Source organism: Drosophila arizonae, chromosome 4, assembly GCF_054131065.1.
Source record: "Drosophila arizonae isolate 15081-1271.41 chromosome 4, UAZ_ARI_1.0, whole genome shotgun sequence".
In the NCBI taxonomy this organism is placed as follows: domain Eukaryota; kingdom Metazoa; phylum Arthropoda; class Insecta; order Diptera; family Drosophilidae; genus Drosophila; species Drosophila arizonae.
Genome location: NC_142924.1, coordinates 9,364,470 through 9,389,304, shown reverse-complemented (window position 1 = coordinate 9,389,304; position 24,835 = coordinate 9,364,470). Strand labels below are relative to the sequence as shown.

Sequence of the window (24,835 nt, the reverse complement as noted above, 5' to 3'; positions counted from 1 at the left end):
TCGATACTCCGCCAATGAAATCGTTTGAGTAACGTATTTTCGTCAACTATTTTATATATATTTAGTAAATTTCTTAAAAATATCGCTGTGAATAATATAAATAAATATGAGCAGTTTTAATAAAGCACTATTTACAGATGGCCATGTGCGGAGAATAAATTTATTTGTTGATCTGAACTGGCGCAACAGGATCGTTGACATCCTGATTGAGCGAACTAAAGTCGCCAGTGTTGCAGGAAATGCTTGGAATCTCGAAATTGGAGAAGCCGCGGTAGTTGGCCACCTCCGGTTTCAAGGGCGATGGCAAGAGTACCTCTGAGACTGGCACATCGCTGTCTATCAAACTGTCAGCCGTGGTGTCCAATAAGGTTGTCTCAGCTGGATGGGTATTGGGGGAATTCTGCTGCTGCGCCAGCGGATCAAATTCATCTAGATTTAGTTTGGTGTCTTCTGCAACGCTGTTCTCACCGCTCTGATCTGACAAATCGAAGTCATAGTTGATGTTTGTTAGACCGCCCTGGAACTCTGTGCCCAACATCAAAACGTCGTCATTTTCAGATGTCTCCTCCAGCAGCGAGACGGCATCAAAAGGTGTATAATTAAATATGGGCGAGGCAAAGAGCTGATCTGGTTGCGGTAAATTCGGATGTAGAGGCGACAGACGTCCCACAGAGCTCACGCTGGTATCCTTAAGCGCCAAGGTGTGCCCCACGTCCAATTGAGAATCTTCGAGTATCTGTTCCTTGCCTTTAACTGTCAACGTTTGTTGGCTGAGGCTGAGTAAATTGGACTGGTAGTGACCGGCAGCTGCTTCACCGCCATCCTGGGCCAAATGGGCACGTGCCTGGCTTATGAGAAACGGTGGCGTTTTAATGGGAAGCAGTGTGAGCGGTGCCTTTTCCATAACCATGTCCACCTTTTCTGTTATCTCGCGCTGGAACTCTATAAGCTCGCGTTCAAATTCCTTAATGCCTGTGCTTATGACGGAGTTTCGTTTCTGTAACTGCTCCATGCACTTCATGTTCTCTGAGATTAGATGCAGACTCTCACAGGCCAGCAGCGCGCTCTCCCAGGGTGTGCTGTATGTCTGCTCGCCCGACATGTATGCATCAAATTCCTCTGCGCTGAGGCCCAGGCTCTCAGCATTTAGGTTCTCAATGAAGGCAATGGCCGAGCAGAGATTGGTGAAATAGTAGCCACCCTCGCCGCTCATGACTCGCGAGGCGTTGGTGAAGCGATTGACAAAGTTGAGATTGCTGTGCAGGCGGACGGGATTCGCCTTCAGCACCACAAAAATTAGAGCCGGCAAGAAGTCATCGGCACTGGCGGGTCCTCCTGTTGATCGCTTTAATAACTCAAAAATGTGACGACAGCAGCGGACCGTGCAGAGCAGCTTCTCCTGCGGCGAGTAGTAAGAGTCGATGCCCACCAACTCCGATATGGCATTGTAGACCAAGTCACGCGCCTCAGCATTCACTTCGTCTATGCTGCAGTCCAGATGCTTCGTCGTTATCCAACTCAACTGCCGTATGCGTTTTTGCACTTTGATATCGCATTCTTCGTCTGTAGTAAAGTACGGACTAAATAGCAAACTGAAAGAGAAGATAAGCTATAAAGTTGTTGAAGTAGTGAAGATCCCCTTATTTATGACTCACTTGTGATTCTGTGTCATCACAACTTTCTCAAAGAAGTCAATGGCAATCTCTCGATCCTCATTGGTAGCAATCTCAAAACGGGCATCGTTGTGGACAAGATCTGCGAATCTGGTGTAGGCGTTTTGCACGAGCTCCGAAAGCTCGTCCACATTCTTGCTGCTATTGTTGTTCATGTATTTGCGTATCTCATGATCCAGCTGCTGAATCTCCGATTTCAACTTCCGTTTGCCATCGTCCGGGATTCGTAGCTGTCGCAGCTGCAACATAAATTGGCTCTCGGTGGCACTTGGCACACGCGGCTGCGGTGCAGCCGTTGGAAATTTGCTTTTCAGCGTTTTTTGCAAGACAGCTGGAACAGTAAACTTCTTCCGGGGCATTGTGCTGGCTGTTGTTGTTGGCTCGTCTTTCTCTGGTTGCTTCTTTGCTTTGTTTGCACGTCCCATTGTAAGCGAATGCTGCGGCGATTTGCGCTCTAAAGTTCCGCCAGCGGAACTGGTATTTACTTTCAAAGTTTCATGATCTTCGCCAGCTTTTTCTGAAAAAATAAATAGGGGAATAATGCGCATGACTAACTGCTACAGCATAGATAAACAAGAGTAAAGCTGGCTTACGCCTTTTTCGCTGCTTATCGTTGCGTTCGCGAAAACATTTCGAGCAGAGTCCGTCGAACTGTGTGTTGCCGTAGTAGCCACAGCCCTGACGGCACTTTAGATCTTGCTGGCCGATTCGCAGCATAGGCGCACGGTTCGCCATCATTGGGCGTGGTTTTTTTACACAATTTTGATTGCTTTGAAGTATTTGCAGCAACTGTGCGACTCGATTTTAACTCAAATTTGTATTTATTGTCAGATCAGCCACTCGATTGCAGATGAACAGCTGTTAAACGGATTATCGCAGCAATTTATCGATGTTAATAAACAGCACATTACGATATTTCGATTTAATACCAACATTGTGTGCCCCGATAAGTGTCTTGATTGAATGGCTTGGCGGTAATTTGAAGTGTTAAATTTCTTCAACTGTCGTTTACCTAAAAATTTAATAAATAAATAACCCTGATGAATAGAATTTTACTAAAATTATATTTTAGTATTATTTATTGAAATAAAAAACATTTATATTGCAACTGAGGGCACAATTTGATTGGATACATCTAGTAAAATCGAAGTGCCTTAGGAAACAGCTCACAAAAGTCTTAAATTCTATGCATAAAACATGTATTTAAAATGAAATTTTGTGTTGTAAGCTTTAGAGTCAGGACGGTTACACATATAGAATGCAACTTCTGGTATGTATACAGTTAAATGGGTAGATTAAAAAAAGTTATACATGAAAAGTCAAAGTTGGTAATTAGCTAAAAATGTTCACAACAACGATTTGAAAAAGCTCAGAAAACACACATAACTATGTATGCAATTATGTAGACGACAATTCGACTACGACTAGACTACAAAATTTTCAAGTTGACCTAACTGCTCTACATGTGGATTCATTTACTAACATCGTTTTGTTGTTCCCAATTAACAAATTCATATTTGCGCAAAAGAAAAACTTACTTGCAAGAGGCTGCCATACGATTCTCGATACGATCCCCAGCTTAATTGACGCTCTCCACAAATGCATTAATTCCACTACTCAACTCTAAAATGGTCTATTATCTCTACTCTAATGCCTCTCTACCATAGTTGCTTTTGCTTTTTAGCAGTACAAAGATTTTGAAAAACCACTTGTTCTTGTGTTTTAATTAGTCTCACAATTGCTAATACATATTTATCCAAATGCAACCTTGTATTCGTGTGCTCAGCTACCGTTAGTTACGTATACTTATCATGATCTTTTCTCATTTTCCTACTGCTCCAATTCAATGGTTTCATAAAGTCTCGTAAATAGTTTTAGCTTAGATCTAAACTACTTATGATGGATGTCTTTGGCTTCCGTTTGTTTTCGTTTTGTTGTTGTTGTTTTGTTATTTCTTTAAGTTTTGAACTCTATTAGTTATAAAAAATTGTAATTTATCAATAACACGTTTTTAACAGTTACGCCGCTTTGGTTATAGTTTTTTGATTAAACATTTCCATTTTGCAATCATTTTGATTAATTGTTTCAACTTTTGTCAATTCTCTACAAAAGATTTGCGTTTTGGTACAAAAATTTCAAGTCTAACAATTTGTTTCAATAAATTCCTTAGTCCAACTGAATTGCAGTCGGAATTCTATTGGCTGAAGAAACTGCAGGAACATCCTGCTTGTGGATTATAGTATAATATATATGTATATAGTCAAACAGGGTGTGTTTGTGTGTGTGTGTGTGTGTGTGTGTTTGTGTTTGTGGTATGTATCCTGTGTGTTTTGCAAACTCAAATCGATTATTGTGTTACACATTAAATAACATTAAAATATGAGTACTTTAGTCACTAGAGCTTAGGTCTACAAAACGCTGCAGAGAGAGCTTTCCATATCAAATTGGCTGTTTCAAAAGTCAGCAAAAGTTTTAACTAGTCCAAGGGTCTCCGCTTAGCCATGTTAACTGAAGTATTTTAGGCCCGCAATCAGCATAAATTTCTCAATGAACAGCTCGGAGTCCAGCACCTAAAATAAGATAGGTTAAGTATATATTTATATTCCCATTAAAGTCGGGGATTGGATCTTACCGCAATGTGAGCAGCTCTTCCAATCAGCGTGTTGGCCGTGTGGGGCAGCGCGTGGTGCACATCGAAGCGGGCGAGCGTTAGCTCCGGCCTGGCCAATATGGGGGCGATGACATTATGAACCATTTCCCTGAAAGGAAAGGAGAATGGATGATAAGTCTCCCGACTAGACATACTTTCTGTTCAGTCTAACCCACCTGTAGATAGTGCCCAATGTGGAGTTGTCCCGTATGGCAGCCTTGCACAGCTCCAGGCGTGCCGAGTGGGCGGGCACATAGCGATCCTGGCTAGAGCCGCAGAGCAATATGTTGCTGAAGTGATGCAGAGTGCTGCGCTGGCTGAGTCTGTAGAGGAAGCTGTTGCGCATGTCCGTGGTGTCGCGCATGCAGAGCTGCAGCAGCGAGCCCGACTTCTTCCACTTCTGCATGAACCACATGCCTGAGGAGAATGAGCATGTAGTTATGGAATGCTTGGACTGTCTGCGTCCACTTACCCATGTTGACCAGGCCGCTGGTATTGTAGAGCGTGCCCAGATGCGGTCCGGAGAGCGAGAGGAACGTGTGCAGGCGCGGCAGCAGGGGGCGCATCTGTGGGCGTGCCAGGGCGCTGCGCACGATGATGGTGCCCAGGGAGTGGGCCACAAATGAGATGCGTGCGGGATTCAGGCCACAGCTGTCGATATGGTAGAGGATCTCGGCGACCAGCCTGATGGGCGTGAAAGGGAATCAATATATATGCTAGACAGATAAATCCGAGCACTCACCGATCAGTCATGGTGTCGAAGTCAGAGAAGGTATCGCCCTGATTGCGCTCCGACATGAGAAATTCCAGATTCACGCCGGGCAGACCCAGCTCCAGGTAGGTGCGCACCAGCCGCAGGTCCGCCGAGTTGCCATCCAGGCCGTGCACACAGATGACCAGGTGCATGCCGTTCGGCGAGAAGGCGCGATACTCGTCGCTGATGTAGAAATAGGGCAGCTCCGAGGCCAGCTGCACGTAGTCCGAGTAGATGTTGCCCTGGTATTTGATTTGCTTGCGGAACTCCTCGCGGCATTTCTCGAACTCCAGGAGGGAAATGCTGGGACTGGCCTCCTGCCCAGCCGGCTGACCCTTGCGCTTATGTTTGCTAATCGAGCCGTTCGACTGCTTGCCGCGCACCGGCACTTGGCCATTGGCGGCATTCTCCTTGTCCTCGTCCTGTTCCGTGTCCACGCCATTCTCCTGCTTGCACTGATGCTGTGGGGGACGCTTCAGCTCCGCCAGGCTGTGCGACTTGAGCACCGGCTTGTTGCTGAAGATCGCCGGGGTGGACATGGGACGCAGTGACTCGTAGATGTGGTACACGGGATTGTCAATGGCGCCTATGGGCTGGCGTTCCTTGAGCGGCGGCGGCGGTGGTGGTGGTGCCAGCACTACATGGCAGGCCATCGACTTAGTCTTGGACTTGGCTACAGCCGGAGCAGCTGGCGGGGCAGCTGGCATGGGCTTGGGCATGGGCTGTGGAGTTGTAGCTGTAACGGCAGCCGGAGCAGGTGCTGGCTCCGGCGGTGGATCGCGAAACTCGTCGGGTGGCGGTGGTGCTAGCACCTGCTCCTGCTCCTGGTCCTGCTCCTGATCCTGAAACTGTTGTGGTGGTGGCAGGCAAACGGCATCCAGCGGCTGCATATCCTTCAAGCTGGTTATATCAAAGTCCGACTTGGACTTGGCAGCGGCGCCGCCTTTGTGACGGCGTCTCGGTGGCGGACGCTCCAAGTCCTCCACCTCGGTGGATTCGCCATTGGGTAGATGGCGCAGTCGATCCAGCTGAAAGCGTGAACGCTCCTTCTTGATGGTCACGGTCACCGATGAGATCTTCTTGTGCAGCTCCTTCTCCTTCTCCTTCTCCCTCTCCTGCTGCTGGAGACGGGCGGGCGTGCGGCTCTGACTGTTCCCAGCCGATTGACGCTTCCGCTGCGGCTTGTGCGGCTGCTGCTGCTGCTGCTCGAGCAGCTTCTGCAGGCGCAGACGCAGCTGCTCGCCGTTGAGCCGCGTCTCCAGGCCCATGCCCATGCCCAGGCTGAGCTGCGTGTGCCGCTGCTTCTGCTGCGGCCCGGTGCTGGTGATTGTGTCCGGGCTGGAGACGGCCAACGAGCTGCGCCGGCTGCTCACCCAGCCGCTCTCCTCGCTGAGCGACGACGTCGAATTGCTGCGCTGGCGTCGCGCATCCGAATCGAATTCGGGCGGTGGCGCCAGATTGGGCAGCGACTCACTGAAGCCGCTCGTGTTGGGGTCGCTGCTGTTGGTGTTGTTGTTGCTGTTGACCGTGGTCGTGGTGGTGGCATCCAGCCGGAAGGGCACACTGCTCGAGCTGAGCATCTGCAGCTTCTGCATCATGTCGCTCTCCGAGCTGCTCGACTCCTTGCGCAGCGTCCCTTGCGCCTGACCTTGGCGCAGCATCTCCTTGATGTCGGACACACGCACCCGGGCGATCTCCACGGCGCGCGGTATCTGGGAGCTGTTGCTCCTCGGCATGGTCGTGTACTGGCTGGGCGGGGGCGGCGGATAGGAGTTGCGCGGCGGCAGCATGCTCTTGGGCAGCGAATTGTAGGCGCCACTGCTGGCCGCCTGCTGCTTGGGCGGATTCAGCAGCTTGATCTCGTTCAAGTAGTCGAACTTGCTGGCATGCCCATAGCGCTGCCGGAACTCGCAGATGTTGCGCATCAGGTCGTCCGCCTGGAGGCGCGCCAGGCCGGCGGGCAGTGTGTTGTAGCTCACCTGGCGTCCATTGCAGCTGGGCTCGAGCACGTGCGTCTCGGCGGCTGCAGTCTGGCAGCCGTCCAGCTGATCCAGGGACTTGCTGTGGCGCGTCGGCAGCGCCGTCTCGGCCGGCTCCGTGTCCAGGTCCTCGAGCAGTCCGGTAACCGAGTGCCTGGACAGATTGTGCCGCAGTGCCACGGGCTGCGGCTCCTTGCTGGTGGGCGCAATGGTCAAGCTGGCCTGCAGCACCTCGCCGCCGAGCGCAAAGCGTGGCGTGACCACGCACTTGGCATGCGGATGGGCCGGACCGTTGCCATTGCTCGCGGGACAGTCGTAGTCGAAGTGGCAGGCCAGGCAGTCCTTGGTGCCATTGAGGCTGCTGCTCGAGTGCGTCTTGTCGGGCGCCAGAGATTTCTTCTTGCTCGCCGCCGTCGCTGTCTCATCCAACTGGGGATCGCTGCCGGAGCGACGCCTCCCATAGCTGCCGCCTGGCACCACATACCGATCCTCGAAGATCAGCGGCAGCGAGGCGGCATCCCCGTCGATGGGCGTGCAGTGGACGGGCAGCGGCGGCAGCGACTGCAAGTAGCGACTGCGCCTGGCCAGCTCCGCGATGCCCGCATAGCCCTGGCAGTGGCCAGGACTGCCGTTGCCGTTCATCTCGTGGCAGCCGGTGGCCGCATGCCGCGGCTGCTCCAGCACAAAGAAGCCCTCGGCAAAGCGGCGCACGCGCAGTATGTGATGCTTGCGCGCGAGCAGCGTGTGCACCGCCGTTGAGGAGCGGGAGGCGAGCAGCACGCGGCGCCACCAGAAGATGCTCTCCGCGCACAGCTGCGCGATGTCCGAATTGGCCAGCGTGGCAAAGTCGTCCTCCGCCTCCAGTTGCTGCAAGACGAGATCAGAGATCAGAGAGCTTTAATATGAAATTCAGGAATCAATGAGATCCTCACCTTGGCCTGCTCCAGCAGCTGCTGCAGCCGCTCGCCTGTGTCGTTCTCCCGCAGCGGCGGCGAGCCGATCTGCGCATTGATGCTCGGCGGGAGCACCGTGCTGAACTCGTTGAGGGTCGCCTTCAGCTGCTCGATGGCGCCCAGCAGGAGGCTGCAGATGTCCCGGTGGATCTGACGCGACTGCAGCAAGCGGCCAGTGGGCCCGCCGCTGCACTTGGTGGTGCCGCCTATTTGGGGGCCAAAGAACACGGCCTCCAGGGGACCAGGCGAGGTGGTCCCTCGGCAGCTCAGCTTGCCGGCACTCCAAGGCTTCGAGCTGCGTGGGGCGCTGGAAGAGAGTTCAGCTGGAGTCAGAACTAGTTACGCAACTACTACAATAAACTACACACATACACATGTACACTCACACACTCTCACACTCTCACACACTCACACACACACACTCACACACATACACATTGAAAGCACTGCAAAGCTTGGCAACTAGACTACAAGTGGATGAAATTATGTAGTTACCCAAAGAGGTATTTTGAAATCTTACCATAACTTGATATATGAGAATATGCTTTTCCTGCACCAGAGAACGGTATTTTTTATTAATTCGTAGTCGTGTGTTAAAGTCGTTCCATGCGTTAGATTGTATATTGTATATTATATGGGTTTATATGCGAATATTGGGTTGGTTACATGTTGAGATTAAAATGAAATGAAATAAATGTCTTGAATTCCATTGGAGCAAATTAAAAGAAGTACTGTTGTAATGGGGCTTATATACGATATTTAACTGAGGCGTGGCACATACTATACCAAGACTGCAAGTTAACGGTAAATTATTTATGCAAATCTCTTATCTCATCTCTGCTTAGCAAATTTAGTTTTGTAAATATATTGATAAGTAAATGCATTTAAATATTTTATTAATTTATGATATGTAAGTAAATACATTTATACATTTAAATCTATTTATCTATCTATTAATTTAATTTTTTTTTTTAATATCACTAATATTAATTAATTTTTGATATATTTGATATATTATATAAATTCTTACTTAAAAATTCCTTTCATATCGGTTTTGCAGCCTTGGTAACTACTGACTTACTTAAACAAAGTAAAGAAAAACTAAATGGGACTTAAAATCTAATATACCTTATAAGGAAAATAGTTTGAGCAAATGAAAATTGTAGCAAAATGTAACTTAAAGTTAATCCAACTAAATATTTTAGCACGAATTTGCGCACAGATTTTGCTTTAGCTTTGGGGCAAGTGGAGGATAACCGGGCAATTCGGAGTTAGCGCAATGTAATCAACATCAAAATCCCGAGCAGACAGGGGCCAAGGTCAACAAGGAATTTCAATTCCAGTGGGCTAATCTATTATTCATGGTGGTTCAAGCTCGGCGCTTCACGGATTTCTCTAGAATTTCACGTGTGTTAATGGGCAGCCAGGTGTGTGGAATAAGTCACAATATAGCGATACATTATCAAATATCTGCAGCTTTAAGAGTTGCCAACAACTTTAGCTGGCCACAAGAGCTACGAAGGAGTTTGGCTAAGTGGGCGGGCCGAATGTGGCGTATACAAACTTTTGCTGAATCAAACGGCGTAATAATTGACTGCGCCACGGCTGCAGTAGATGCTGTGCAGTTGGTAATAGGAGAAGCGATGCCACGCCCCTTCCACGAATGCCGCCCAAATGGTGCAGTCTGTTGTTGTTGCAGTTGTCGCCAAGTTTGCCAAGAGGAAGACAATTGAAATACGAGCGGGAGAGAGAGAGAGAGAGGGAGTCATTAAAATGTAAGCATGAGAAGCATCAGCAGCAACAGAGGCCAGCCAGAAAGAGGAGCAGCCTCGGCAGGACCTTTATAAAATATAGCCGAGAGAGGGCAGGGGCAGGGGCAGTGGCAGGGGGAGGGGCGTGTGTTGTGTGCAATTTTAATGAGTTGGAAATGATTTGTGCGGCCAGACACTGCCGCTCCAATCAAGCTCAGCAGGACACGCACACATACACACACACACACATAAACAGGAACAAGAAGAAAAAAAAATATGACTATCAACGTTGACATTAGAGATCATGTTGTCAACTCTTCCTCTCCCTCTCTCCCTCTCTCACTCTCTCCCTCTCTCTCTCTCTCTCTCTTACTCTTCCTACTTTGCATGTCTGCCCAGACAAAGTGGTGCGGCTCGTTCTCCCGTTCCCGTTCCCTTCCCATTACCATTCCCATTCACTCACTTGATGTATGGCTGATGCAGGGCCACGAGGCTGGCATGAATGCCCACACTGATGGCCGCCAAGTGGAAGTAGTCGAACAGCACGGGCAGATGATAGTGCAGTCCGCGTCCCGGATGAAAGTTCAACTGCAGATTGCGTGTGGATGCCAACGTCAGTTGGCTGCTGCCGTTCTGTTCGCCGAACCATAGCTCCAGCTGCAGCGAGAATTCCGCCCGTTCGATGGACTCCTTCAGGTGACGGCTGTCAACTGCAGCGAGAAAGAGATAGATGGACAGATAGATAGAGATAGACATTGTAAGGGCTCACTTAATATTGTCATATGTTCAACTCAAGCACAAGCTCAAACAAATTCCCAGCGCAAATAATCGCTTGCAGGCATTCGCAATATTTCAAAGTATTCTTCCTCTTCTTCTTATACCATATTTAGTTGGGGCTTTAGTTTGCCTCGTCAGCATTGATTATTGGTTTTCGCTTAAGCTAACATTTATTGTGTATGTCGGGCTGAGCTAGTTTAAGGCAGTTAATGTGCGGCTAGGCAAGCTAATCAATACATGGCTCTGACTCATAAATTCATCCACAGAAACTAACAGTAAATTGTATTACCAATGCGACTGTCCATGCTGCGTATACTTGATGTCATTTAATCAAATTCAATTCGCTTCACACCTGAACGCGCGTTTATGGTCAGCCAAAGCAAACGCACACAGACAGAGATAGTATAACTTACACACACACACGCGTATATATTTCTCTCTCTCTCTCTCTCGCTCTTTGGCTGCGTCAACTCTTCTTACTAACATAAAATTCATTTGTTTTCATAAAACGGGGATTTGCGCGGCTAAAGCTAAGTCAGACTTCAGTCTCATTCAAAGGCAATAAAAGTAAAGTTGCGCACCACATGCCAAGCCAACCACCCAGCCACACGACCCACCCACATCAGCTTTACTTGGGCATCGCTCATACGCCCTGTGTGACAATTGTTTGACAGTATTTGTGTATTTTTTTTTTGTTCTGTTGATTTTTATGCCGTTTTTATTGTATATCTTGTGCTATATATATATAAATGTCTGTATATATGCATCTTTAAACGCTGAGCTCTTTGAGTGAAGTGCGTGGCAAATCCCCTGGCCTCAGTTCTGTGGCGCAGTTTATCATGCCGCCTTACGCGGCTGCCTGCGACAATTTGCAGCACGCTGCAGTTGCAACCGCTCGCACCTGAGACACGTGTAGAAGAGATAAATTGCATAGCTACTCAAAGCTTGCGTGTTGTCTGTGGCAACCGATGTGGTAGGGGGAAGGGGTGGAGGGGAGGGGCACTCAGGCCCTGTAGGAAGTATGGCAACAAAAAGCTGTCAAGTAAAAGTAACTTTTTGTTTAGCTGTGGTATTTTTTGTTGTTGTTGTGTCTTTTTTTTTTTTGCTGCCACTTCACAGGATTCCACTTTGCCGCTGTTGTTGTTATTGTGTGGAGGGAGCACGCAAAACTTGTCCAAATGGATTAATCACTTTACCCAACAGCCGAGTGGATGATGTTGTTTCCATTGTTGTTGCTGCCGCTGCTGCTCACATATTGTTGCTGCAGAAACAAGAGCAACTACAAACAACAACAGCAACAACAACAACAATAACAACGGAGGTGTCGGCACAACACACATCACAAAAGCCAACAGCAGCAGCAGCAGCAGCTCTCGGGTATCTGATGAAGTCTGCCAAGTGCTCATCAGCCGGCTATACAAATGAGCATGTGGCAGAGCCGGTGGAAGGGTGCAAGGGCGCAAGGGTGGAAGGGATACTTAATCAGATTGGAATATAATGTAATCACTAAGCCGCACCTTGAACAAATGCTAAGCTCCTATGCCCTAAAAGCATGGCAAATAAAATGTAGTTTGTGAAGCTGCGTTCAATGGAATTATCCTAATCTAATCTGATCTGATTTTAAAATGGATGCCACTTTTAAACTAAATTTTGAAACAGTTCTGTTCGAGTCCTTTGAGTGATTTAATGCAGGAATAGCTGGAGAGAAGGTGTAGGATTAGAGCGACTCATAGATAGATATTTAAGGCTTCCACTAAATTATCTCTTTGGACAAAATTGCAATTGGTCGTGGCTTTTCAGGCTGCTAGAGACTTCTCCACCTCTACCTCTTTCTCTACTGTACCTCTAGCCTCTACCTTTGTCTCTACCTCTACCTCTATCTACCCCTACCTCTATCATATATTAAATATTTACTTACGCTTAAAAGCTTACAATATGTATTTCTACTTTTCCCACCTAGTTTTTATGGCTCAATACACTTGAGCTACAAAATGAATTTATATATAAAAATAAATAAATAACTTGAAAATGCCTGAAAATGTTGTCCATTTGCCCAAAATGTATTTTCATTGTGCTTTACGCTGTGCAGCAGGCGAACAAAACATTTTGCTTCTCGTTTTTCTCTTTTTTTATTATTATATTTATTTATTATTATTTTCATTTTTTTTACTGCCCTGCCTCCATTTATGAGCGTTCCGCCCTTTAGCATCGCCCCCTCGACCCATGAAATTGACTTTCAATTTGTTTCCCATTTTTGCGCCTGGTTAACTTTTTATGCCATTTTCATATTGTCTGTGGGTATGCACACACAGCACACATACATACATGCCTCTTCCCTTATCTGAGCTGTTTTTTTGTTGTTGTTTGCATTTCGTTGCTTTGATGTTGTAACTGGGCCTGCAAGGCAGGCAAGCGTCTGCGAATGCTTTCAAATCAGGTCAATGCAGTGGCCAAGTCCCTTTAAGGGGCGCAAATCGAAATTGGGCAGCTGCAAAGTAACGAAAGACGTTGCAAACTATGGCTAACTAATTGCGCCTTGGCTGACACATAAAGAGTGGGCGTGGCGGGAATGCGAGCGATTGCAATTAGGGAAACGCTGCCAATGTAAAGTTGCACTCTATGCATATACATATATACTATATTCTATATATACTCTATATACGCTCAGCAGTTGGTCAACAGTTTGAACACTTGGGACAGGCGCCGTGGCCATAGAAACTTTTTGGCCTGTCAACACGCGGCATGGGCGAAAAGTTGGAGCAGCGACAGCCACTTGATTTATCTATGCAATTGAATGGCAAACTTTATCTTTGACTCGACTGCATGCATAATACTCACCCAGCAGATGGCTGCGGAAGTGTATGACATCGCGCAGCGGCACCTCCTCGTTGCGATAGAGTATCTGAAAGATGCGTGAGGCGCCGCTGCCATTGATTATGGTGGCGGATGTGCAGCTGCCAATGCCCGGCACGGTGGCCGCATCCACGGGCGTGGCCAGCTCATTGTCCCGTTCGTTGTCGCTGGGCTCGCTGGAGGCGCCATTGGGCTTGGCATTGGGCGACTCGGGTATGCTGGTCTCCACCTGGACGGGCAGGCGAGGTGAAACGCGCAGACCGCAACGCACCTGATAAAGCCTGCAATGAGAAAGAGAGTGCGAAAGAGAGAGAGAGCGAGAGAGAGAGGGAGGGTATAGGGTGGTATATTAATCAACCATTGATAGCAATTTGCATATAAATATAACGTATACGCAGCGTGAGACGTGTGCAATGTGCTTAAAAAAGGCTTTAAAAATATAAAGCAATTAAATTTCTTCTGCTAATTAAATTTATTATTATTTAACATATTTTGTAAACAATATATATACATATATATTTCTTTTTATGTACTTCAGATGCATATTGAAATATTTACATATCATATTCCCATTTGCCATTTGCCTTTTGCTGTTAAAAGAATATAAAAATTTAAGCACACAATTGCTTGAAATTTATTTCAATTTTCGCTGTCTCCCATTTCACCTGCCATCTCTTTTCCACTGCCGCTTTGTTTATATTTTTGCGCAAAATTTCATGCGAGCTTTGGTTTTATTTTCTGTATTTTTTCATGTATTTTTAACACACGAGCTGCCGCCTCCCACCTGACGCCGGCCCTCTCCCTGCCGCCCTGCCTCTCTTTCTCTCTGACTGTCGCTGTGCGTATGGCATAACGGCATCCTCAAGGGCTGCCGTCAACAGCAGCACAAATACAACAATAAACCAATGCAGCAGCAACAACAATAACAACAACAACAACAACATGAACAACAGCAACTGCAATCGCATAAACACTTTGCTGACAATTAGTGCCCGGTATGCCTGCCGCATTTGCCACGCCCATTTGTAGATTTTTCTTATATATTTTTATATACCCTGCATACATTGTGAATGGATATTAAGTGTGTAGATTTTTTTTTGTGTGAAATGTGTGCAAGAAGGCGTGGCAGAATTTATAGACTACAACAATTTATAAGAATTTTCAGCTGAGTCAAACTATCTCTAACAGAGAGTATAAGATCTCTCTGTTATCTGCATATTTCATGAGCTCAACTTTGGTATATAGCATTCTCAGAAGTCTATTGGCTTTATCTTTTCTATTCCACATTCCTACCCAAAATCAATCAATCAATTTTCAATTAAGTCAGGGTATCTGCCAGTCGACTATTCTTCTCCTTCTCATGGCATTTCATTTCCCTTTGTTTGCTTAACACTTGGCGTACGTAAATTTTCTTATTTTTTTCAAGTTTTATGCGCCGAATTTATTGCTTTATTTTACAGGTGTTTCATTTTCGTTTCATTTTTCAGGGGAATTCTCGTGAATCTCTTGTATATTAAAGATATCATATATGTATACGTTTATTGACCCACTTTTGAGATATTGAATTTAATTGCCAACATATGTGAATTTATTGCAATGCCCAATTCACTTAATATCAAATTGAATGCACTTTTCTCACAAATATTTCGAGAATTTTCTTGAATTTTTCGCACTTACCCGCGCTGAAAGAGATCCACATTGAAGAATTTATGCAGCTCCACGGAGAACTCAATCGTGGCCTGCAGATCGCCCATGGCTACGGCAGTTGCTACGACGGCTGCTACTCCTTGGCCCAGTGGCTGTCACCTGGACAACTGCAGCTCAGGTTGTCAAGCGGAAGGTCGTTGAGGCTGTAAAGGGAGAGGGAAGATGTGAGTTGAAGTGTTGAATAAGGATAAAGAGAGTGATAGAGGGAGATAGACTATCCCAGAGAGAGACTGTGATAAGTGGCTACTCTACGAGTTGGCACTGGACTCGTTGGCATCTGTGAGCCAAGTTCGATTAGGCTGCGCAGGCCGCGCTCTCAATATTTATTGCAAACTATTGACAGCTCGAGCAATTGATTGGCTTGTAATTGTGCAGAAAGTGTGCCAAGTGGGTGGGCCAAGTGCGATGCGGCTGTGTTGGCGTGATGGTGGTGCTGGTGGTGGGGCTGTAAGCTAACCAGCTGCCAGTTGCCAGCGGCTGAGGTTAGCAGGTCAGCCACACAGTGAACACAGAAGAGACAGCAGCAGCAGCAGCAGCAGCAACAACAGCAACAACATGTTGTTGTTGGCAGGAAAATGGGAAAGCCGCGACTATGCCATAAGAATGAGGCCAAAAACAGGGAAAGAAGACAGCAAAAAAAGACGCGACGACAGCGACGGCTACAACTTTTAATCGTCCAAAACACAAAAGCGTCTTTCGCATTCAGCTACGAAGGGCATTGGAAATTTGATATGAAATATGTAACACATGTGGGGAAGGACTCTTAAGGCTGAGCAACTGAATCGATATTAATGTGGCAGCTGTTGAAACAAATGCTTAAGGAATTTACTTGCCAAAGAAAACTGAGTTGATATCTGTCTTTTAGAGACTAGACTTAAGTTCAATTTGCCTATGATATGATTCTCAAATAGCTCTTGTATAATAGACTTTAGTTGTGGCCAAAGATATCTCTACACAACTTGAATATGTTTAGTTTTATGATAGAACCTTAGCTAAGTTTCAGCTTGAAAAGAGAAGAGAAGAAAATTTTGCATGTTTTGTTAGTTTGAGTTTTCTTTTATTGTCCCATTGAGCTACAAACTCTATATAAACACTGTACTACCTCTGATATATTATATTATATTATATGGCTTATATAAATATACACCTGCTTATTACGTTTCCTAGTTACTAGACATATTCTCTGACTACAATTCTATTTAAAATGGATAGTTCTTATTATCTATGTACCATGTTTTATCTACTTCTCGAAAAGCTCTTCTTAATGCTATACTATAGAACACTTGGTACTATATAATTTGCCTGCTTCTCAGCGTATTTAACCTTCGTCTTGTTCTTCTTTCCATTTGCTCTTTTTGCTGCTGTTGTCAGTCAAGCGCTAAGCCCACGCAGCGACGCCCACAATAACATTAATGTGCTGCAGTTAATGCCGCAGTCAGTTGTGCTGGCTGCCTCATCAGTCTACCTATCTCACTCTCACTCACCCTCTCTCTCACTCGCTCTGACTGCAGTGGGTCACAGGCTGCCCTGCGCTTGTTGACACAATGGCAAAAGACGTTGATACAAACAGGCGCCGCTTGTATTATGTCTCTGTGTGTGTGTGTGAGTGTGTGTGTGTTAGTGTTAGCCAGCCCCATTGTCAATGTGGGTTAACCAGACTGCGCCATTTTCTAAAATGAAGTACATAAACAGCAGAGTTAAGCAAAATGCAGAAGAAGAAGCAGCAGAAGCAGCAGAAGCAGCGGCACCTGCCTAGCGAAAATTATGATGCTGCTGGCAGAGATCCTTACACAAAAACACACACACACACACACATACATAAATTTCTGAGCACACATAGTTGCCGCAATTATGGTCTAGTTCTCCATTAGCAACAATCCTTCTTTTGCTTGCCACGCCCATCGTCCCCCGGCCCCCTACAAAACGACATCTAATATTTGCTGCTGATGAAATATGCAATTTTATGGCAATTTCGTATTTCGCTGAGTTTTGTGAATTAAAAGCAAATTTGTAGCTAGGCGAAAGTTTTGCGACGCACGCGGATGAGACTTTTAGCGTTTAGCTCGAGCTCAAAGCAAATATTATCCATACGCAGCGTTGTCTGTTTGGCTGGGCAAATGTGCATAAACTTTGTAACTGGGTCAACTCGAAAGTTTCATGCGAGAAGCAAAAACAATAACAGCAACAACAACAACAACGAAAATAGCAAAAAACTGTATGCTAAAGCATAACAAACAACACGCAGCAGCAGCAATATAAGGATATGCTCGACTGACAGGATATGCTCCAGGAAGGCAGCTAATGAAGCTGTATGCACCGTTTACTCTAAGGAAAATCTAATTTAGAGATAGTTCTTAAGTTTATACCAGAATAAGATAGCTGAGCTAAAGCAAATGGGTTTCACGGATCGTATACGTAATATATATGACAAGCTATTGTAGTCTCTACATACAGGCATGAATAATGCCGACTCCAACTACTCTGCCGCCCGTCACATACTGCAGACTCCAGTCCCACATACCCTCCCATACATCTGCAGAGAGTACAGTGCATAATAATGAGGCAGTCGAGTATAAGGGACAACTTTCTAACAGCTCATCCTGCACTTAGTAATGGGCAGCGGCATTTCTGTTACTTTTTTCTCTTTTCTCTTTTTAAGTTGAGTTTTGTTGGGGATTTGTGCGAGCAGCTCGGCCAACAATTGAATACATTTTGGAGGCTTAACAAAAGCGAAATTTTTGGTTGTTGGGACGAAATAAGCCGGCCACAAAGCCCATAATGCTGATAGTTTAAAGTGATTCGCAAAACTTTTTAATTGGACATTAAGCAAGCAGAAGAACTCAGACAATGGCTAAATAAAAAGCAAACATTCTTGGCGCGGCGAAATATGTTGGGCTCGTCTAATGGAATTCATTTCTGATCTGCTGTCACTCCCTCTGGCTGTTACATTTGGATATACTGGGCTATATGGAGGGCCATCGAGCTCAGACGAAGCGCCACTCGAATCAATGGAACAAAACAAAACACTTGGCCACAGCGACTCTGCAGCTGATGTGAATGAGCAATGATAATGACGATGTTTACGATTATGATAATGATAATGATAATACTGTTGCTGATGATGGTGATGTTGATAATCAGGCAAAAGACATTGACTTCAATGGCTGACGCGGATTCGCGAGGGAGCGCGCGCCCTAATGTCCTGTCGCTGACAACGAGCCCCAATAAACGGGAAAAATCAAACCGTTCGTGCTTATCATCATAATGATTATAGTACCTAATGCCTCCTTTGACTCTCGCATCGAGCATCGAAATGGCCCTGGCCATCAGCATGCCGCTCATTTATCCATTGTCTCGCCAAGCAGCAACATGCCACCCCCTCCCTCTCTCCCTCTCAAATTCTCGCCTTTTTTTTGTCTGGCCACCACCCACGCTTGGGCTTTGTGGGACAGCATCCGCATCTATGTAAAGGAGCCGTCAATGGCAGCAGCCGGCCCCTAGATGCTGATAAGCTGTGAGCCGGACCATTGCCTCGATTTGTGGCACGTTTGTTTTCTTTATGCTCCTCAAGTTTTCTTCTTTTTGATAAATAGTGTCCTGATACTCTACCGCCCACACACATACACACACACACACACACACACACACACAGATATGTGTGAATGTGTTAATGTCTAAGGTCAACCTCGATGGGCTCTTGATAAATGTGAAGGAAGCTTTTCATGTTCATATTTCAATTTAATTTCTGTGCGTTGGCTCATTTCCTAACAGGATTCATGGCTTGCCTTCTTAAAGCTTGGCTCATGGCCATAAATTCAATTACATTTTCATCTTTCTTTTATTACTTTTATTAAAATTCTGAGAGCTTCGGATTTTCCAAAAAATGTTTCGTTTACATCGATTGAAATCTAATCATTTTAATGGAATATTGTTTACATATTGTAAAATTGTAGGTATGCTAATAATATTTATTAGGTGAAGATCAAAGACAAGCAAAAGGTGGGTGGGAGAGAAAGAGAGGGACGTCAGGGGAAGTAAGAGGGAATGAGAGAAACACACAACGTGAAGACTGGGCGGACGAAGGAAATAAAGAGAGAGCGAGAGAGAGAGAGAGAGAGAGAGTGAACGGGAGAAACAAGTAATGAAAGAAAGAGAACAAACGAGTGACGGAGAGAGAAATAAGTAAATATAGAGAGTGAAAGAATGAGTGATATATAGAGATAGAGAACAGTTGACAGATGGAGAGTGAGAGAGAGAGGGAGAGTGAAAATACGAAAGGGCTACAAAAAGTGAAAGAGTAAGAATAACGGACAAGAAAAGAGTAATCTAATTTATGTACATATATCAAATGTGAGCTACATACTCAATTATATACATTTATATATAAAACCCCAATAAATTTCATAGAATTTCTGCAGGTATTCCAGGTAAACTGTACCAGACAGCATTAAAATCCTCTTTCATTACGTTGTCTCTGCTGGCTTTGCTTTGCTATTGATGAAATTTGAGGCCTGTTTGTCGACTTTGCCTGTTGTATTCTTTTTTTGCTGAAGCCCTCTTTTCGATTGCCCTGTCACCTGGACACGCCCCTCTGGGAGCCCCTTGAGTCACGACAACAGGCCGGCCAGACACACAGGAAATAGACAATTTTGTGTAAAAGCTGCGGCAGACAATCTGCAATTCCCCATCTTCCTATCTATCTCTCCCCCCCCTCTCTCTCTCTCTCGCTCGCTCTCTCTGTATGTGTTACAGCCTTAGCGAAGATTAAATGGAATAGCTTTAAATTATTTAATAAACAGCGAGAATAAAAAGTATTCGAAAGCTCTTGAATTTTGCATTGCCAGCGCAGACATTTTCCCAGGCATGTCATAAAGAATGCCCTCAAGTGCCGCCGTCCGTGAGCATGAAAATAATTTCCCTACTTGCTGCCACTCTCCCTCCCTTTCTCCGTCTCTCTGCCTCCCTCTCGCTCCCTCTCCCTCTCACTTTGCTGGCTGTCGTTCGTGCGGAATGAAAATTGCCAACAGTTGGCGCTGCAGCTGTCGGGGCAGCAAAGGGTTGCGTCTTGGCCAAGTGCATCGCGTGCTTATGGCCATGCCAATGGGGTAGCTCACGTGCGCCCTGTCCAAAGAGGCCAAAGCCAGAATAATATAACAACTGCAACAATAACAACAAAAACAACTTAAACAGTAAAGGGCGCACAACTCAACAGCAACAACAACAACAGCAACAACAACAACGACGAGATGAACAACTAAAGGAACAATAGCTAACAAATGCTTGGGAACCAGACCAAGTGCTGGCCGGGAATGGGCAAACGTAGGCGTGGGGCGTGTCGTATTACATGACCGGAAAGTGTCTAGTCACGTGGTCAACAGGGAAGCTGTAACAGGAGGCATGGGTGTGGCAGGAGAAGTATCTGAAGCTTGAGCATGTGTGTGGGGAGCAATTGTGACTTATTTATGAAACGAATGCGCGAGAAAATATGTTATATAAATTGGAGTTAGATGTGGAATGGGCGGACAGATGAAATGTGACTCTTAGAGGGCATGAATTCACCTTGGATTAAATATGTGTTACACTTCAGTGTATAGGGAAGAAGTATTAACAAGAAGTTGCACGTGCCATGATGTTCTTACACTGAAAACAGGGATATCGATTCGAGTCTCGGATACAATATTTGTTCATTTATTTAGTTATTTGATTGAATCCAAAATTGATGAAGTATAGTTATATAATAAATGTATTATATGACAGCAGGAATCAATGGATTGTCTAGTAAGTATATGCAATAGATGTTTACTCAATTTTAGTCGTATCTACAAAAATATAGAGAAAAACTGATCAAGAGAGAGTGAACTTCATATATAACATTTTTCATCAGAACAGGTATTATGAACCCAATCTACAGCCTTGGCTAGAGTAAACCGCATTTTAATCATTATGATATATACTATATTGATATCTAACATGCTAATGATCTATATCTTTATAATGAGTTCATAATGTTTGGTTGATCGACATAAGATCTGTAATCGTGATGATCTTCTATCAACATTATTAGATCTATCTATCTTGATCTGTCTAACTATATATACACATACATATATGATAATTGTATACATATATGATACAGTGATATTTAAAACGTATATACACAGAGCCTAACCTCAAATTAGAGTGCCGTTAGTCAAACCACAGAAAGGTATATTTTTCAGTTTTGCAGCTTAAATTTGAGTTATCTCAAAAATGTGTTGTATTGCAAAAATTTTAATTTGAAACTAAATAAGTTGCGCGTGGCATGACTTTATTAGATGCCTGACGGCGCTTTTTAGGGTTGCAACTGGCAAACCACTTGAGTTCCTGCTTAAAGCATGTCGCACTCGAAACGCTGTCCATGCCCCCATGGAGTACAATGCTCCATGGGCGGGGAGCAGCCGGGCGAGCCAACGACTGGTTAGAGGTGCAACTTGAATTGGCAACAGACCGAAAGGCGGAACAGGGCACGAAATTGAATTGCGACTTTTTATGCTACCTGACATCTATATATGCATCATTATATATATGCATGTGTGTGAGAGAGCATGTGTGTGTGTGTGTGTATTTGTATAGCGAGACGGGAAGGGCCTTATAATGGCAAACGGGATATTTCATTACATTTGTGCATGCATGACTGCCGACTAGCAGTAGAAGAGGGCGTACCACGCCCACACACACACACACACATAGGGTGACACACACACACACGCACATGCATGCAAAAAAAGGCAACATTGTTGAAATGTGCAAATATTGGCTCAAGTGGCGGCAATAAAAGAGTCGCTCCCGAGTGCCGGTTGGAAGGGATTGGAGGGGTGGGGATCAGAGGGCGTGCTCATGTTTCTATTATGAGATGTGCTTGGCATTCTTTAGGCCAGCTTCTTGCCGTGCGAGGTGCGTACAATTTAACATTGAATTAGGCATGAATTTCTTTTCTTATTTTCTTTTTCTTGTCGTAGCCAATTTCAATTTGGCTCGGGACTCGAATTGCGCCTGACCTTTCGGCAACACACCACGCCCCACACCCAGCTGCCCACGCTTTTTGCATAATTGCAAGCGGTTCGTGTCAACGCCATATTTCACTGGCTGCCAGGGATTTGGATGGATGCGCATAAAAATACAACATAATATAACATGCTTAACCCATGGCTGGGCTCTGCATGTTTCCCTCGCTCGCCCTGTGCTTGACGGCTGTCGGCTGTTGGCTGTTGGCTGCCGGTGGCCGGCGGGGGAGGCGTGGCATGCTTGTGGCTTGTGTGGCAGTTAACTTTGCCGTGACATGTGCGGCAAGCATAAAAGAACCGTAGAATGTCATGTTTGTTGTGGGCCGAACATGACGTCGAGTGGACAACGAAACGATGACGACGACGACGGCGACGACGACGACGACGACTATGACGACGGCTATGACAGCTACAGCATGTGACTCACACTAGCGAGGGGGAGGAAAAGGTGACTGTGTCAACACATTGGTAACTGACACTGGACAACAACTGCCGCAGTTTAGGCAAGGTTAGGGCCAGCTCCTGAAAGTTGAGGCTCATAAGAAACGAAATGAAATGGTATTTAAGGTGGGCCAAGTCGAGCTCAGAGAACTAGAATTGAAGTATGAAGTTTGATGTAAGAAGTATGAAGTATGAAGTATGAAGTATGATGTACGAAGTATGCCTCAGCAGTGCTTTTAGTCTGTTTGTAGCAACAACTTTGCTGAACAGTGTAAAATTTTGCGAAGGTAAAATTTAATTGCTTGACCGGCAAGAAATTTTCCCAAAAATTTTCAGTTGGATGAGCTTTAAAATATGCGCCTTTTGTTTGTCCAACAAACGTTTAATTTTATATATACTTTATGTATATGTGTGTGTGTGTGTGTGTATATATATTATGTGTATATTTAGATATATATTAAATGTTATAAGGCCGTTGGTATTCCACGCACTTTTTCACATTTTCACAAACTTTTCTTTGCTTTGCTTTGACATTTCGGTTCTGCTTAGATTTTCTCTTTGCTATTTTTTGTGCCCTAAACATTTAATTTGCGCTGCTTTTTCAGCTTGGCAATGAAAATGTGGAAAATGTATTTTTAAAAAGTTCAGAGCAAGAAACGCGAGGACGGATTATCTTCTTGTCTTGTTGTTGTTGTTGTTGCTGTTGCTGCTGTCGCTTTGCTCTCTTTTTGCTGGCTGCGTATTTAAATTTAATATTCGTTTTCCACTTTTGTTTGCGGCAAATGATTTAAAAATAATTGAAGACGTCGTGCGAGCCATTCGCAATGATTTATTTATGGGCACAGTTGATAGATTTGATTTCGCATTTGCAAGCGCGTCCCATTGAATGCGGCGACCCCTTGAATTAATTAGGCTGCGATGAGTGGGAGCCTCCTAGGCGTGGGAGTGAATGCCATCCAAGCCGGAGTGCTGCTGCCTCGCCCGCCTGCGACTTGACTTCTGCTCGCCTCCTTTCGCATCCCCTCCGCCTGCCACACGCCAGCCAGCCAGAAGCATTTTGCCCTAATTTTACTTTCTGCGATGTTATCAGGACACGCCGCACACTGAGACACACACACACACACACACACGCATACAACTATGCTGACAACGACAGCGACAAAGCCCACACACAAAGCGCTGAAGCAACGAAGCGATTTCCTTTCCATTTCCATTCCCGTTTTCCTTTATATATATATATTTTTCCTTTTTTAAATTGTGCCCGCCCACTTTTCGCTGCCCACAAACAATGTCATAATTTACGCACTTTTTCATTTGTTTGTCGTTTGACTGTGCTGCATGGTTAACATTTTATTGGGTCCACGTTTGGGTGCTCGCTCGCGTCGTCGCGTCCTGCTCTGCGGTTCGCCTAATGAAACTCGAATGGAGCAAACCTCAACCGAAACTGTGGCAGAGCCCCAAGCAACTGCCGTCAACTGTTATCCGTCTGGCCGCGAGCAACGCACGTCCGTGCCGGGAAAATATCTACAACGAACTGATGACAGCGACAACTACGTCTACGACTGCGAACACGGCGACGTCTTGCGCCGGACACAGAGCAACGAGCAACGAGCACGGAACACGGCGCACGAAGCACGGATTGCGTCGTCGTCGTCGCTTCGTGCGTTGCTGTCCGTGTCTATTTATTTCAGTCAGAGACTAAGAGAGACCCACACAGAAAGAGAGAGAGAGAGAGAGAGAGGGAGTGAAGCGGTGTATAGGGAGAGAACATGTTGTGTTCTCTTTGAATACGCACAGTGGGGTGAATTTGGACATATAGATCTATTTGGTAATGATATGATACAATGTGACTTATGTAGGCATTGATAGTTTTAGATGTTTAGATTTTTATGTACTCAATTGAATCTCTACTATATTCGACAATTAAGCATAACTTTGATCATGTTCAAGACAATGAATGTTCAATATATAATATTAATGTAGCCCTGCAACCTTTCGGAGGTATGAAGTTAAAAAAGAGTGTGACAAGTATTAGAAAAGGTAAAACAACTTAAAGCTTGAGAGATCTATAATTATTTAACTAAGTCAGCTGCTCAAATTTCAAGAAAAGTCCTAATTAAATTTGCTGATTTAAAATTCCTTGTGTAAAATTTCTCAATATAGCGCCCCATTGCTGCCCGATAATCTGATTAGGCCTGAGAAAAAACACATCTTGTTTGCTTTAAAGTTTGACTGTAAAATTGCTCTCTTCAAC

At 45.3% G+C, this 24,835-nt stretch overlaps 2 protein-coding genes across 6 annotated transcripts; both read right to left on the bottom strand.

Annotated features, from left to right (window-relative positions):
• Nucleotides 1–36: 36 nt before the first annotated feature.
• Nucleotides 37–2,745, bottom strand: Rabex-5 (Rabaptin-5-associated exchange factor for Rab5). Its single transcript, XM_018007612.2, has 4 exons — nt 2,607–2,745; nt 2,267–2,531; nt 1,656–2,190; nt 37–1,592 (listed from the first exon to the last, which is right to left on the bottom strand). The coding sequence occupies exons 2-4, from the start codon at nt 2,409–2,411 to the stop codon at nt 161–163; spliced, it is 2,112 nt and encodes a 703-aa protein (XP_017863101.1). The 5' UTR covers nt 2,412–2,531; nt 2,607–2,745; the 3' UTR covers nt 37–160.
• LOC108614234 (protein FAM135A) lies at nt 2,719–24,213 on the bottom strand. Of its 5 annotated transcripts, XM_089468729.1 has the most exons (13): nt 23,888–24,213; nt 16,582–16,767; nt 15,068–15,240; nt 13,376–13,671; nt 10,224–10,470; nt 9,574–9,693; nt 8,530–8,559; nt 7,989–8,316; nt 5,066–7,923; nt 4,796–5,007; nt 4,500–4,740; nt 4,306–4,432; nt 2,719–4,243 (listed from the first exon to the last, which is right to left on the bottom strand). In XM_089468729.1, the coding sequence occupies exons 3-13, from the start codon at nt 15,142–15,144 to the stop codon at nt 4,178–4,180; spliced, it is 4,602 nt and encodes a 1,533-aa protein (XP_089324855.1). In that variant the 5' UTR covers nt 15,145–15,240; nt 16,582–16,767; nt 23,888–24,213; the 3' UTR covers nt 2,719–4,177. The 5 variants fall into 5 exon arrangements, with proteins under 5 accessions (XP_089324855.1, XP_017863739.1, XP_089324856.1 ...); XM_018008250.2 differs by lacking the exon at nt 16,582–16,767 and having other exon boundaries at nt 23,888–24,212; XM_089468730.1 differs by lacking the exons at nt 8,530–8,559; nt 16,582–16,767 and having other exon boundaries at nt 23,888–24,211.
• Between the last annotated feature and the right edge of the window lie 622 nt (nt 24,214–24,835).

Coding starts and splice junctions, on each gene's coding strand:
- Rabex-5 (XM_018007612.2), bottom strand. CDS start 2,411: ATGATGGCGAACCGTGCGCCTATGCTGCGAATCGGCCAGCAAGATCTA. Junction 2,191..2,266: donor CGATAAGCAGCGAAAAAGGC/GTAAGCCAGCTT, acceptor TTATTTTTTCAG/AAAAAGCTGGCGAAGATCAT. Junction 1,593..1,655: donor GTGATGACACAGAATCACAA/GTGAGTCATAAA, acceptor CTTCTCTTTCAG/TTTGCTATTTAGTCCGTACT.
- LOC108614234 (XM_089468729.1), bottom strand. CDS start 15,144: ATGGGCGATCTGCAGGCCACGATTGAGTTCTCCGTGGAGCTGCATAAA. Junction 10,471..13,375: donor CTTCCGCAGCCATCTGCTGG/GTGAGTATTATG, acceptor TTCTCGCTGCAG/TTGACAGCCGTCACCTGAAG. Junction 8,560..9,573: donor CGCCGTTTGATTCAGCAAAA/GTTTGTATACGC, acceptor TCTCTGGTGCAG/GAAAAGCATATTCTCATATA.